This window comes from Pithys albifrons, chromosome 17, assembly GCF_047495875.1.
Source record: "Pithys albifrons albifrons isolate INPA30051 chromosome 17, PitAlb_v1, whole genome shotgun sequence".
Classification (NCBI taxonomy): domain Eukaryota; kingdom Metazoa; phylum Chordata; class Aves; order Passeriformes; family Thamnophilidae; genus Pithys; species Pithys albifrons.
This window is the reverse complement of record NC_092474.1, coordinates 13,530,626-13,543,853: the sequence shown is the minus strand read 5'-3', so window position 1 is coordinate 13,543,853 and position 13,228 is coordinate 13,530,626. Positions and strand designations below refer to the sequence as shown.

At 58.1% G+C, this 13,228-nt stretch overlaps 1 protein-coding gene across 8 annotated transcripts in view; it reads left to right on the top strand.

Annotated features, from left to right (window-relative positions):
• AP1B1 (adaptor related protein complex 1 subunit beta 1) overlaps positions 1 to 13,228 on the top strand; it is a 28,159-nt gene that overhangs the window by 10,703 nt on the left and 4,228 nt on the right. For 6 of the 8 annotated variants that reach the window (XM_071572146.1, XM_071572143.1, XM_071572145.1 and 3 more), the window contains 14 exons: positions 826 to 961; positions 1,904 to 2,149; positions 3,465 to 3,655; positions 4,181 to 4,402; positions 5,562 to 5,682; positions 5,852 to 5,947; positions 6,679 to 6,794; positions 7,489 to 7,654; positions 8,514 to 8,612; positions 10,097 to 10,356; positions 11,476 to 11,662; positions 12,524 to 12,544; positions 12,815 to 12,844; positions 12,970 to 13,125. In XM_071572146.1, coding sequence (XP_071428247.1) covers positions 826 to 961; positions 1,904 to 2,149; positions 3,465 to 3,655; positions 4,181 to 4,402; positions 5,562 to 5,682; positions 5,852 to 5,947; positions 6,679 to 6,794; positions 7,489 to 7,654; positions 8,514 to 8,612; positions 10,097 to 10,356; positions 11,476 to 11,662; positions 12,524 to 12,544; positions 12,815 to 12,844; positions 12,970 to 13,125 — 2,047 coding nt within the window. The remainder of the gene's footprint in view (positions 1 to 825; positions 962 to 1,903; positions 2,150 to 3,464; positions 3,656 to 4,180; positions 4,403 to 5,561; positions 5,683 to 5,851; positions 5,948 to 6,678; positions 6,795 to 7,488; positions 7,655 to 8,513; positions 8,613 to 10,096; positions 10,357 to 11,475; positions 11,663 to 12,523; positions 12,545 to 12,814; positions 12,845 to 12,969; positions 13,126 to 13,228) is intronic. The other 2 variants (XM_071572150.1, XM_071572151.1) reach the window with 2 other exon arrangements.

The following is a 13,228-nucleotide window of genomic DNA, read 5'->3' as shown; positions in this document are numbered from 1 at the left end:
CTTGTGCTCAGGACTCATCCCAGGGAGTGGGGCCCTTCCTTTTGGCACCATCCTGTGATGGTGTGTGGAGTCATGAGTCGGAAGGGACCCACAGGGATCATGGAGTGCAGCTCCTGGTGCTGTACAGGACACCCTGAAAGTTACACCATGTGCCAGAGAGTGTTGTCCAGCACTTTGTGCCAGGGCAGTGGATGTGCAGTGGAGCTGGAATGGCAGAGCCATGTGGAGAGCTCAATTTTTGTCCTGCTTTGGGCTGGTCTTCATACAGATCCATGAAGAAAAATCCACTGGGAATGGGCAGTGCAGCCATACCCGCTGCAGGGCCCAGGTCATGGAATCATAGACTCCTGGAAAGGGCTGGGTGGGAAGAATCCTTAAAACTTACCTCATTCCATCCCCTTCCACTGTCCCAGGTTGCTCCAAGCCCTGTCCAACCTGGCCTTGGACACTCCCAGGGATGGGGCAGCCACAGCTTCTCTGCCCAACCTGTGCCAGGGCCTCACCACCCTCACAGGAAAGAACTCCTTTCCAATATCCCATCTATCCCTGCCCTCTGGCAGTGGGAAGCCATTCCCCTTGTCCTGTCCCTCCATCCCTCGTCCCCAGTCCCTCTCCAGCTCTCCTGGAGCCCCTTTAGGCCCTGGCAGGGGCTCTCAGGTGTCCCTGGAGCCTTCTCTTCTCCAGGTGACCCCCCCAGCTCTCCCAGGCTGGCTTCAGAGCAGACAGCCTGTGGTCTCCTGGCCTCAGGAGTGGGTTGGCTGTGGGAAAGGGGATCCCACGGGAGCAGGGCCGTGTCCTGCCCTCACCAGGTGCTCTGTGTTCCAGCGCTCTCTTCCCAGACGTGGTGAACTGCATGCAGACAGACAACCTGGAGCTGAAGAAGCTGGTCTACCTCTACCTGATGAACTATGCCAAGAGCCAACCAGACATGGCCATCATGGCAGTGAACACCTTTGTGAAGGTGAGGGGGGAGGGTGTGTGTCCCAGAGCTCCGGGGTCAGCTCGACCCACCATGTGCTGGGTCACTGCGCCCAGCTGCAGAGGGAGTGTGGGCAGCTTTCCAAAGCCTCTCCCTTCAGCAGGAGGAGCTCTTCTAGTTCTTGGTGACTGATTAAATTTGTTCAGTAATGCAGAAACCCAGTTTTTGGCAGCCATCCTGTGCCACTCGCTCTGTCAGAGCTGTGGGCAGCTCCTGTGATCAAGCTGCCGTCATGTGAGAGAGCCCTTGTGATCTTCCAGTTGGAGCTGGGAGCTGAAGGGTTTGTTAGGAGCCAGGATGTTGCCAAATCACTTTGTGAACAGGCTTGGTGGGGGAATTTGGGCTTTTTAGTTAGGAAAAAACACCAGAAAATAAACACAATCAGTGTGTTTCCCAGGTCAGGTGGCAGCTGGGTTTTGGTGCTTGGTGAAGTGATGAGGACGTCACATTCATAGAATCATAGAATGGATTGGGTTGGAAAAGCCCTCCGAGATCATCAAGTCCAACCCTTGGTCCAACTCCAGTCCCTTTACCAGATCATGGCACTCAGTGCCACGGCCAAGCTCAGTTGAAAAACCTCCAGGGATGGGGAATCCACCCCCTCTCTGGGCAGCCCATTCCAATGCCTGAGCACTCTCTCTGCAAAGAATTTTTTCTGCTCTCCAATTTCCCCTGGCAGAGCTTGAGCCCATCGTGCCCCCTTGTCCTATTGCTGAGTGCCTGGAGGTGCTGGGAGTGAGGACTGGTGGTGTTAGAACTCTGTGGGTGCAGAACAAGAGGTCAAACTTCTCTTGGGTGACTTTTCTCGAGTGTCAAGACCTCAGGACTTGAGGAACCCAAATCAGCCTGAGGGTCCTGAAGCCACCACTGGCACCTGCGACTCGAGTGGCCCAGGCCACCAAGCCTGCCCTGTGCTCCCTGCAGGACTGTGAGGACCCCAACCCGCTGATCCGGGCGCTGGCCGTGCGCACCATGGGCTGCATCCGCGTGGATAAGATCACGGAGTACCTGTGCGAGCCCCTGCGCAAGTGCCTGAAGGACGAGGACCCCTACGTGCGCAAGACGGCCGCCGTCTGCGTGGCCAAGCTCCACGACATCAACGCCCAGCTGGTGGAGGACCAGGGCTTCCTGGACACCCTGAAGGATCTCATCTCCGACTCCAACCCCATGGTGATCCCCTCTTGCCTTCTCCGCCTTCTCTTGGTGGGAATGGCAGGAAATGTTCTCCCTTCGTCTTCACCCCCCGGCTCCCTTCCAGCCTTTCCTTTGGGTGTTAACAGACCCCTTTTGGGGACTTGTTGCTTCTCAGGGCTGCAGGCTGTGTTCCTTGCCCTAGAACCCTGTCTCCTGGACAGAGGACTTCTCCCATTCCTTGGCTGTGTGTTGTTACTCTGTTCCCAGTGGGGAGGAGGCTGCTCTGGACAGCTTGGAGCAGAGGCTTGGCTCTGATCCCACATAGCCAGTGGCTTTTGCTTCTGATCCCACATAGCCAGTGACTTTTGCTTCTGATCCCACATAGCCAGTGGTTTTTGCCTCCTGGTGAGGGTTTCCTGGCAGTTGGGCTTTGGCTTCCTCCCTTTCCCCAGACATGAGGAACTTCCAGCCCAGCTTTCCACAGGGTTTGTCTCCCCACAGCCTTTCCTCCTCCAGATCTTGCTGCCGGCGTGGCGGTGAGGCTGGGGCTGTGCAGAGAGGGCTGGGGCTGTGCAGAGGGGGCTGGGGCTGTGCAGAGAGGGCTGGGGCTGTGCAGAGAGGGCTGGGGCTGTGCAGAGGGGGCTGGGGCTGTGCAGAGAGGGCTGGGGCTGTGCAGAGAGGGCTGGGGCTGTGCAGAGGGGGCTGGGGCTGTGCAGAGGGGGCTGGGGCTGTGCAGAGGGGGCTGGGGCTGTGCAGAGAGGGCTGGGGCTGTGCAGAGGGGGCTGGGGCTGTGCAGAGAGGGCTGGGGCTGTGCAGAGAGGGCTGGGGCTGTGCAGAGGGGGCTGGGGCTGTGCAGAGGGGGCTGGGGCTGTGCAGAGGGGGCTGGGGCTGTGCAGAGGGGGCTGGGGCTGTGCAGAGGGGGCTGGGGCTGTGCAGAGAGGGCTGGGGCTGGGCAGAGAGGGCTGGGACTGTGCAGAGGGGGCTGGGGCTGTGCAGAGAGGGCTGGGGCTGTGCAGAGAGGGCTGGGGCTGTGCAGAGGGGGCTGGGGCTGTGCAGAGGGGGCTGGGGCTGTGCAGAGGGGGCTGGGGCTCCTTGGAGCTGCCTGGGGAAGGGGAGCTGGGCACAGGGCCAAGGCTGATTCCTGCAGAACACGTGGGAACTGTTGGAGATGTGGTGTGGGTGGTGGGAGCGGGATGGGGATGGCTCATCTGTGGATCTGCTGGTGGGAGGACAAGCTGGTGCCCAGATGTTGGTGGGATGTGAGGGACGATACTGAGGAAGCAGCTCATCCCTCTGCAGCTCCTGGAGCCACCCTGGTGTCACCTAACCCGTGTCCTGTCCCCTCTGGCAGGTGGTGGCCAACGCAGTGGCGGCTCTGTCGGAAATAGCCGAGTCCCACCCCAGCAGCAACCTCCTGGACCTCAACCCCCAGTCCATCAACAAGCTGCTCACGGCCCTCAACGAGTGCACCGAGTGGGGCCAGATCTTCATCCTGGACTGCCTGGCAAACTACATGCCCAAGGATGACCGGGAAGCCCAGAGGTGAGGGAGGCTCTGGATGCTGCTGTTGTGCCAAGGAGCAGGGCTGGGGAGGGAAGGGAATGGGCAGGTATTGACCAAAGCACCTGGCACTGCCTCTTCTGCTCTGATCAGTGTCTCTGTCCTCCTGCCCCTTGGAATCCTGCTGCAGGAGGTGGGACAGCAGGCATCTGCTGGCCCCTGTGCCTTGGGCACAGCCATCTGGAGCCTGTCCTGGTCTTGTCCCCGTGCTGGCACTGAGATTGTGCTTCTTGATCAGCTTAAAGTGTGGCTGCAGAGGACAGCAGGCCCTGGGGAGCCCCAAAACGGGGTCACTGCGAGAGGCTTCTGCAGGGCTGGGGAATAACCTTCATTGGGGCATTCAAGAGCCAGTTCAGCATCTCTTGGGAAGGTCCCAAGCACTGCTCAGCTTTCCTGCAACTCTCCTGTCCTTCATCCATGCTGGCAGCAGTTTTTAAGCAGGAAGAAGGACTGGGATCATCCCCTTTCCCTGGGATCATTCCCTTTCCCTTCTCCTCACCCCGGCAGCATCTGCGAGCGGGTGACGCCACGTCTGTCCCACGCCAACTCTGCCGTGGTGCTCTCGGCCGTGAAAGTGCTGATGAAGTTCATGGAGATGCTTTCCAAGGACCTGGATTATTATGGCACCCTCCTGAAGAAGCTGGCCCCACCTCTGGTCACCCTACTCTCCGCAGAGCCCGAGCTCCAGTACGTGGCTCTCCGCAACATCAACCTCATCGTGCAGAAAAGGTGGGTGTCCAGGCATGGCCTGGCTCCAGCTTTCCCTCTTTCCCACAGGTGCTGCTTCCCAGTGCCTCAGTCCCTCAGACTGCAGCAGTGTAACAACTCATTATGTGGGATTTTTCTTCTCTGTTTAAAATCCAAGGGCTGAGTGCAGAGTCATTAAATCATGGAATGCTTTGGTTTGGAAGGGGCCTTAAAGCTCATCCCATCCACCCCCTGCCGTGAGCAGAAACACCTTCCACTATCCCAGGTTGCTTCAAGCCTGGCCTTGAGATGAGGGAATGAGCAGGCAGTCAAGCTCCAGGAGGAGCTTAGTTTAATTTCTTCTTTATTTGGGGGAGCAAAGGATGGTGAAGCCAAAAGCTGAGAGACTTTGGTTTGGTCATTCCATATCTAGAGAGGAATTTTTGTGCTGTCAGATTTTGTCCTCCTTCAGTAAGTGCTGAGAGTCCTTTTGTCCCTTTGCTGATCTAAAATTCCAGTGGGCAGGAGGTGTCCAAGGCCCCACACATGTGCCTGGAGCAGAACTGGCCAGCTGGAGAGCCCTGCTCTGCAGCCACAGCCCAGTCAGGTGGTTTGTCCTCCTCCCAGTCGGCGCCGTGGTCGTCTGTTAAAAATAGCAGCAATTTCTGGGAGCAGCGGAAAGCAATTAATGTCCCTGGGAGCAGGAATGTGGATGGCAGGTTGGCTCATTGGAGCTGGACCTGGCCTAGCTCTTGTCTAGCTTGGAGGATGAGCTGGTGAGAAAGGTCCAGCCTAGCCCTGGGCTGTGGATTTGTGTCCCTGCTCCTCCCAAAATGTCCCTTCCAGCCTTGGCAGGACAAACATCCCCCGTTGCCTCAAATCTGTCCTGTGTTTGCAGCAAGGTTGTGCTCTGTGCCCTGCAAAGGGGAGCCAAGAGTCCTGGTGGGATAATTATGCTGTCTTGGATTCCTGGGTTGGAATGGGACCCCAAAACCTTGTGCTTGTGGCCAAGGAGCCTCATCCTCCTGGCCTGGAGTTGCTCAGTTTCTGAGTTTCCCCAGCTCATGTCCACGGGATGGAATCCTATGGGGATACTCATGGTGTTTTAGATTCCTTGGCATTGACTGGGCCCCCAAACCCTTGGGATTGTGGTTGAGGTGGGTGTGTGTCCCCCCTGACTGCTGCCTCCTGCCGCCCCCAGGCCTGAGATCCTGAAGCACGAGATGAAGGTGTTCTTTGTGAAGTACAACGACCCCATCTACGTCAAACTGGAGAAACTGGACATCATGATCCGCTTGGCTTCCCAGGCCAACATAGCTCAGGTCAGGGGCTGGGGGTGGGCCCCGAGGGGGATCCAAATCCCTGCCCCAGCTTTGTGGGACGTGGCTGGGATCAGCTGTACCACCCACTCTGCTCCAGCTGGGTCACTGCCCCCCTTCCTGGTGGCTTTTCCTTGCTGCCAGGCTCTCATGGCGTTGTCCCCTCCCTCAGGTGCTGGCAGAGCTCAAGGAATACGCCACGGAGGTGGATGTGGATTTTGTCAGGAAGGCAGTGCGAGCCATCGGCCGCTGTGCCATCAAGGTGGAGGTGAGGGCAGGGGCACGGCAGGTCCTGTGGCACCTGTGGGTGGGCAAGGCACACGATGGGCATCTCATCCCAGGAATTAGCACTGCCCTGGCCAGCTGGAGCCTTCCTAGGCCTGAGGATGAGCTGTGGTTGTTCTGCAGGGATGTCAGGAGGGTGTTTTATCCCCTTACCCTTTGCCATGGGCGCTGTTTTGGGGTCTCTGCCTGTCCCTTGCAGACCTGGCAGCTCTGCCTGGTGTGGTACTGCAGTGGGTCATGGCAGGGCCTTGTTGGGGACCACAGTGGGATGGGAAGGGGCTCATCCCCTTCCTGAAGTTCTGGGTGGCAGCCAGTCCCTTCCTGAGGGCTGGGGGGACACAGATCCCTTCCTGAGGGGTTGGGAAGGATCCAATCCCTTCCCAAAGGGCTGAGAGGGAGCTGGTCCCTTCCCGAGGGGCTCCTGGGAAGCTATGGAGGTAATTTGCCAAAGGGGATTATTAAAAGCCTCTCTGGCAGGGTGTCTGCAAGTCTGGAATGCTTCCCATGGGGAGAGAGGAGGCTGTGGGAGCACAAAGAGATGATGAGGAGGAGCCAGACCTGGATATGAAGGGGAGACCACACTGGTGTGTCCCCCATGCTCTGGGTTGGGTTTTGCAGGGGGTGTGGTGGGGTTAAGGTGTGGGAATGGCAGTGGGGCCTTTGGGATGGGGCTGGAAGGGAGTCCCTGCCCGTGTGACCGAGTCCCTCCGGCAGCAATCGGCCGAGCGCTGTGTCAGCACCCTCCTGGACCTCATCCAGACCAAGGTCAACTACGTGGTGCAGGAGGCCATCGTGGTCATCAAGGACATCTTCCGCAAGTACCCCAACAAGTGCGTGGTCCTGGACAAGCTCTTCCTGCCCCTCTGGTCTGGGGGCCCACACAGACCCTGGTGTGGGTGAGGGGTGGGCTCTGCTCCCTCCTGCTGGCAGTGAAGCCCCCGGAGCCTCCCTGCAGCACAGGAGTTTTGCTGGTCGGTGCTGCCTCCCAAGTTAAGCTGGAGGCAGGAAGGTTGTCCCCAGCCACAGGAACACGCCATGGTGGCAGTCCCAGATCCAGGGGCCCAAATGGAGAGGAGCTGCCAGGGATGTGGAAGTTCCTTGAGTCAGCAGAAACTGTCTCTGGCTCTTAATCCAGCTCCTGGTGCTGGAACAAGGGCAGCAGGAGGAGAGGGGAGGGAGTGTTCCAGCTGAGCCAGGATGAATAGGCAAGTCTGTAATCAGGAAGTCGGGGACTAATAGTGGTAATAAATACTAATGAACTGAATTGGTAACGAGTGGGAGCTCTGCAGGAATAGCCAATGGAGAGGAGCAGATCAGAGCAGTGGGGCTGAGGGGCTAATCCAGAGCTGGGATTGGTGTGGGCATTGCCACAGCCCTGGGGAGAGGGGACAACCCCAGGCAAGGTGCCCTCGGCTGTGTCCTGTTTCTCCTGAGGGTGATGGGCAGTGGTTTGGGCTTAGGACTGTGTAGAATTTGGGTTTCCTGCTCCTGGTGAACACTTTGTGTCCTTTTCTCCTGGGGAAGGTACGAGAGTGTCATTGCCACCCTCTGTGAGAACCTGGACTCCCTGGACGAGCCCGAGGCCCGGGCTGCCATGATCTGGATCGTGGGGGAGTACGCCGAGCGCATCGACAACGCCGACGAGCTGCTGGAGAGCTTCCTGGAGGGGTTCCATGATGAGAGCACCCAGGTGGGGGCACTGCCTGGGTGAGGGGGACACTGTGACAAGGCTCCCGCTAATTGGAGCAGAATGATCTGCTCTGAAGGGGTGTGAAGGTGTTGCTCTTCCAGGTGTTTGGAGCTGTCGTGTCCCACTGCAGCCCTGAGTGTAGGATGTGGCCCAGGAATGTGGTGCAGGGCTTGGAGCAACCTGAGGGTGAAATTGGTTGTGATTTATGGTCCCTCCCAACCCAAACGTTTCCATAATTCTACAAAATGCCACCATGGTGGTGTCCCAAGCACCTTCTGCCCTCCATGGTTAGGAGGGACCAAGAGGTCCCCTGGCCATTCTGCTGTGCCAGCACTGGATCAGCCCTTTGGAGCTGGAAAACAGGTTCAGACAGCTGGAATGAGCAGAGGGAGCTGTGCCTGCCCTGTCTGCCGGGGCAGGTGAAGCCAGTGGGTTGCCTGTGGAATTTTGGAGGGTTTCCATCTATGGAAGACTGTTCAACACAACATGAAACTAAGTGACAGTGAACATGGCAAAGTCAGTAAATGCAAAAGAGTGAAGCCAGTGATTCTGATTCCCTGAGAGGTCTGAAGGGGCTGTCAGGGGGAATTTCTGCTGCTTATCCTTGTGGAAGTCAGAGGATTCTGTGCCCTGTGTAAGCTGCTCCCAAGGTCTTGTCCTGTAACACTGGGGTCTGCCTGTGTCTCTGAGGGTGTGGAGTTGGGCTGCAAAGGGGCTGCACACCTGCCTGGGAGCCCCAGGAGGTGCCCTGACTCATGTCACCAAGTTGGGGTCAGGTCCTGGCAGCTCATACAGGGCAAATCCCCGTGTTCCTGGTGTGTCTGTGTGTCTGTCCCTCATGCTGTGTGTCCACCCACAGGTTCAGCTCCAGCTGCTGACGGCCATCGTGAAGCTGTTCCTGAAGAAGCCCACGGAGACACAGGAGCTGGTGCAGCAGGTGCTCAGCCTGGCCACGCAGGTGGGTGACACCTTAGGGAGCTTCCCGTGGGCTTCCCACCCCGGGAAAGTGGGAATGGCTTAGTCATGTGACAGGAGGTAACTGGAGCTTAATTCAGAGTCGTGGAATGGCTTGGCTTGGAAGAGACCTTAAAGATCTTGTTCCAGCCCACAGGGACACCTTCCACCAGCCCAGGTTGCTCCAAGTCGCATCCATGCTGACCTTGGACACTCCCAGGGATGGAGCAGCCACAGCTTCTCTGCCCAACCTGTGCCAGGGCCTGCCCACCCTCACAGCCAACAATTTCTTCCCAATAACCCATCTATCCCTGCCCTGTGGCAGTGGGAAGCCATTCCCCTTGTCCTGTCCCTCCAGGCCTTTGCCCCAGGTCCCTCTGGGAATACTGATAGTTGAGATCCTGGAGAGCACAGACACTCTCATGGCCCAGGAGGCTCCTGGAGCTGTTTCTCAGCCCAGGATGGTGAAACCTCTTTAACTTTTATCCCCTTGATCCCTCCAAACAAGTCTTAAATGGGGCCAAGTAGCTGCAGTAGCTCTGAGGAGCTCTGTAGTAGCTGAAGTAGCTCTGAGTAGCTGCAGTTGCTCCAAGTAGCTCTGTAGTAGCTACAGTAGCTCTGTAGTAGCTCTGAGTAGCTCTGTAGTAGCTACAGTTGCTCTGAGTAGCTCTTTAGTAGCTACAGTTGCTCTGAGTAGCTCTGTAGTAGTTGCAGTTGCTCCAGCTAGCTCTGTAGTAGCTCTGAGTAGCTCTGCAGGAGCTCTGAGTAGCTCTGTAGTAGCTCTGAGTAGCTCTGTAGTAGCTGTAGTAGCACCAGGTAGCTCTGTAGTAGTTACAGTAGCTCTGTAGCAGCTGCAGGAGCTCTGAGTAGCTCTGTAGTAGCTGCAGTAGCTCTGTAGTAGCTCTGAGTAACTCTGTAGCAGCTACAGTAGCTCCAGGTAGCTCTGTAGTAGCTGCAGGAGCTCTCTAATAGTTACAGTAGCTCTGTAGTAGCTGCAGTAGCTCTGAGTAGCTCTGTAGTAGCTGCAGTTGCTCTGTAGTAGCTGCAGTTGCTCTGTAGTAGCTGCAGTAGCTCTGTAGTTGCTCTGAGTAGCTCTGTAGCAGCTGCAGGAGCTCTGTAATAGTTACAGTTGCTCTGTAGTAGCTGCAGTAGCTCTGAGTAGCTCTGTAGTAGCTGCAGTAGCTCCGTAGTTGCTCTGAGGAGCTCTGTAGCAGCTGCAGGAGCTCTCTAATAGTTACAGTAGCTCTGTAGTAGCTGCAGTAGCTCTGAGTAGCTGCAGTTGCTCTGTAGTAGCTGCAATAGCTCTGTAGTTGCTCTGAGTAGCTCTGTAGCAGCTGCAGGAGCTCTGTAGTAGCTCTGTAGTAGCTGTAGTAGCTCTTTAGTAGCTGCAGTTGCTCTGAGCAGCTCTGTAGCAGCTGCAGGAGCTCCGAGTAGCTCTGTAGTAGCAGCTCCCCAGTGCCTCCAGCACTAACCCCGTGCCCCCCGCAGGACTCGGACAACCCCGACCTGCGGGACCGCGGCTACATCTACTGGCGCCTGCTGTCCACGGACCCCGTGGCCGCCAAGGAGGTGGTGCTGGCGGAGAAGCCGCTGATCTCGGAGGAGACGGACCTGATCGAGCCCACGCTGCTGGACGAGCTCATCTGCTACATCGGCACGCTGGCCTCGGTGTACCACAAACCGCCCAGCGCCTTCGTGGAGGGCAGCAGGGGCGTCGTGCACAAGAGCCTCCTCCCACGCACGGGCTCGTGAGTGTTCCTGCCCCCCACCCACGGGAGGCGCTTCCAGGAGCGTGGATCCGTGGGATGAGGAGGTTGGGTGTGGAGCCAAGTGGCTGTGGGGCCGCTGGCTGTGTGTGCTGTGGGAGGAGCTGAGCTGAGAGCCCATTCCCAAGGGAGGTTCTGTAGGAGCAGGGCTGTGGGGGTGCAGCACTGTCCTTAGAAAGCTTGAGGAGTGATCCCATGGAAAGGTTGTATCTGCTGGCTGTGTCCACTGTGCCCAGAGCTGGGATCCCATTCCCAAAGGAAGTTCTGTAGGAGCAGGGCTCAACACTGTCCTTTAAAAGCTGAAGGAGTGATCCCAGTGGAAAAGTTGTGTCTGCTGGCTGTGTCCACTGTGCTCAGAGTGAGCTGAGATCCCATTCCCAAGGGAGGTTCTGTAGGAGCAGGGCTGTGTGAGTCCAACACTGTCCTTAAAAAGCTCAAGGAGTGATCCCAGTGGAAAGGAGTCTCTGTGAAAATGTCTTGGGAGCTGTGCTGGGATGGGGGATCTATGGAAGTGTTGGGAGCCAGGATGGGATGGGACATCTCTGCTCACTGTGGAAGTGTTGGGAGCCAGGATGGGATGGGACATCTCTGCTCACTGTGGAAGTGTTGGGAGCCAGGATGGGATGGGACATCTCTGCTCACTGTGGAAGTGTTGGGAGCCAGGATGGGATGGGACATCTCTGCTCACTGTGGAAGTGTTGGGAGCTGTGCTGGGATGGGGGATCTCTGCTCACTGTGGAAGTGTTGGGAGCTGTACTGGGATGGGGGATCTCTGCTCACTGTGGAAGTGTTGGGAGCTGTGCTGGGATGGGGGATCTCTGCTCACTGTGGAAGTGCTGGAAGCCAGGATGGGATGGGGGATCTCTGCTCACTGTGGAAGTGTTGGGAGCTGTGCTGGGATGGGGGATCTCTGCTCACTGTGGAAGTGTTGGGAGCCAGGTTGGGATGGGGGATCTTGGCTTGCCATTGAGGGGTTGGGAACTGTACTGGGATAGGGGTCTCTGCACACACTCCCTGCAGAGCCCACCTGGGTGAACTGTTGTCTCCAGCTCTATCCAGAGCTCCTCACCATCTCCAGTGTTCCCTTGCCATTCTCTTCAGGAATGAGAGCGTCGAGAGCCCCGACGCGGCCCCCTCGGAGGTGCAGGCAGCGGATCAGCCCTCGGTGATCCCCACGCAGGGGGACCTGCTGGGGGACCTGCTGAACCTGGACCTGGGCCCCCCTGTGACTGGGCCCCCCGTGCAGATGGGCGCTGTGGACCTCCTTGGGGGCGGCTTGGACATCCTGGTACGTCTCTGTGGCTCCTTCCCTGATTCCTGGATATCCCAGCAGAGTCATGCTGGGTTTGACTCTGGCTCTGGTGTGGAGTGCCTGGGATAGGACAGACATACCAGCCTGGAGATGCCCAGACTGGTCCTTTTCTCCTACAGCAGTTGAAGGCAGAGGGGCACCACCCTGATTTATCTTGTCCTCATGTGGTGGCTGGAGAGGTCCCACCACTGTTCCCCAGTGCCTTTTCCCTCAGCACATGAGGTCCCTGTGGATGTTCCCACTCCATGTGCTGTGCTGCAGGAGTGGTTGCTCTTCTGAGCTGCCCACTGGCCCCCAAATTGCTTCAGGGCTGGGCCACTCCCAGCTTATGGGATGGGATACCATGGGGTGTCCCCAGCACCAGGAGATCTGGAGGTGACAGCGTGTCCTCCTGGGAATGCAGCCAAGCAGCAGTTTGGCTGCAGGGTGAGGCGGGATGGAAACTTCTCCCTGCCTGGAAACACCTGCCCTGTGGGTGCTGGAAGTGATCCAGGCTCCTTCAAGGAGCAGAGTTTGGAGTTTCCTCCATGGCTCGTAAAATCCATCAGATTTACCTCAAGGGGAGGTGGCGGCGCTGCCTTTGCTGCTCTGGAACTCTCCATGTGCTGCCCTGGCTCCCTGTGGGATCACAGCGTGGCACTGGGCTGTGGGAATGAGGTCTTGCTCTGTGCCCTGGCTCCAGGGCAGCAAGGGATGGACTGATGGGCACATCAGGACTAACCTCTCTCTCCTCCTCCCCTCCCCTTCTCTTCTCTCTCTGTTCTGGGTCTCTTCTCTCCTGCCTTGTCTGTGCATGTCGCTGGCTCTTCTCTCCACCTTGCCTGCTCCCGCTTGGAGATGGGGGACGAGTCGGAAGGGGTATGGATCAGCCTTTTCCCAGCCCCTCCACCAGGCACAGCCCCTGTGCCCACCCCTGGCTGCCCCTGCTCCCTGCCCTGAGCCCCCGTTTGCTGCCTTGATGACACCCCTCTCTGGGGACAGCCACCCCCCTCACCTCCTGGCACAGCAGCTCTGGGATTGCTGGAGCATCCTGACTCCAGGCTCTCCTACCCCACACTGAGGCTTTCAGGCATTTTGGGGGACCCCTGTGCCCTTGACCCCTGCTGATGCCCCTTCCTTCTCTTGCAGCTGCGAAGCGATGTGGGAGGCAGCCCTGCTGTGAGTGTGCCCTTGTGCCTGAACCTTCTCACCCTCTGCATCCTCTTCCTCCTCTTCCTCCTCTTCCTCCTCCTCCTCTCCCCCTCCCTGTGGTGCCCCCCGTAACCCTCTCCCTTTCCCCACAGATGGGTGGCAGCGGCGGCCCCAACTTCTCACCAGCTCCCACCACCACCACAGTGCCCCCAAATGTGGGGGCACCCCTGGGCACTGGCCTGGGGGACCTCTTCGACCTCACTGGTGGGGTGGGGACCCTCTCAGGATCCTACGTGGCTCCTAAAACGGTGAGTGGGACAGCAAGCTCAGCTTTAAGGGGGGCACAGACGGGGGGGAGGTGGGGGAGCACCAGAGGGTCTCCTTTGGATGACACCCCGAGGGTTTCTTGTC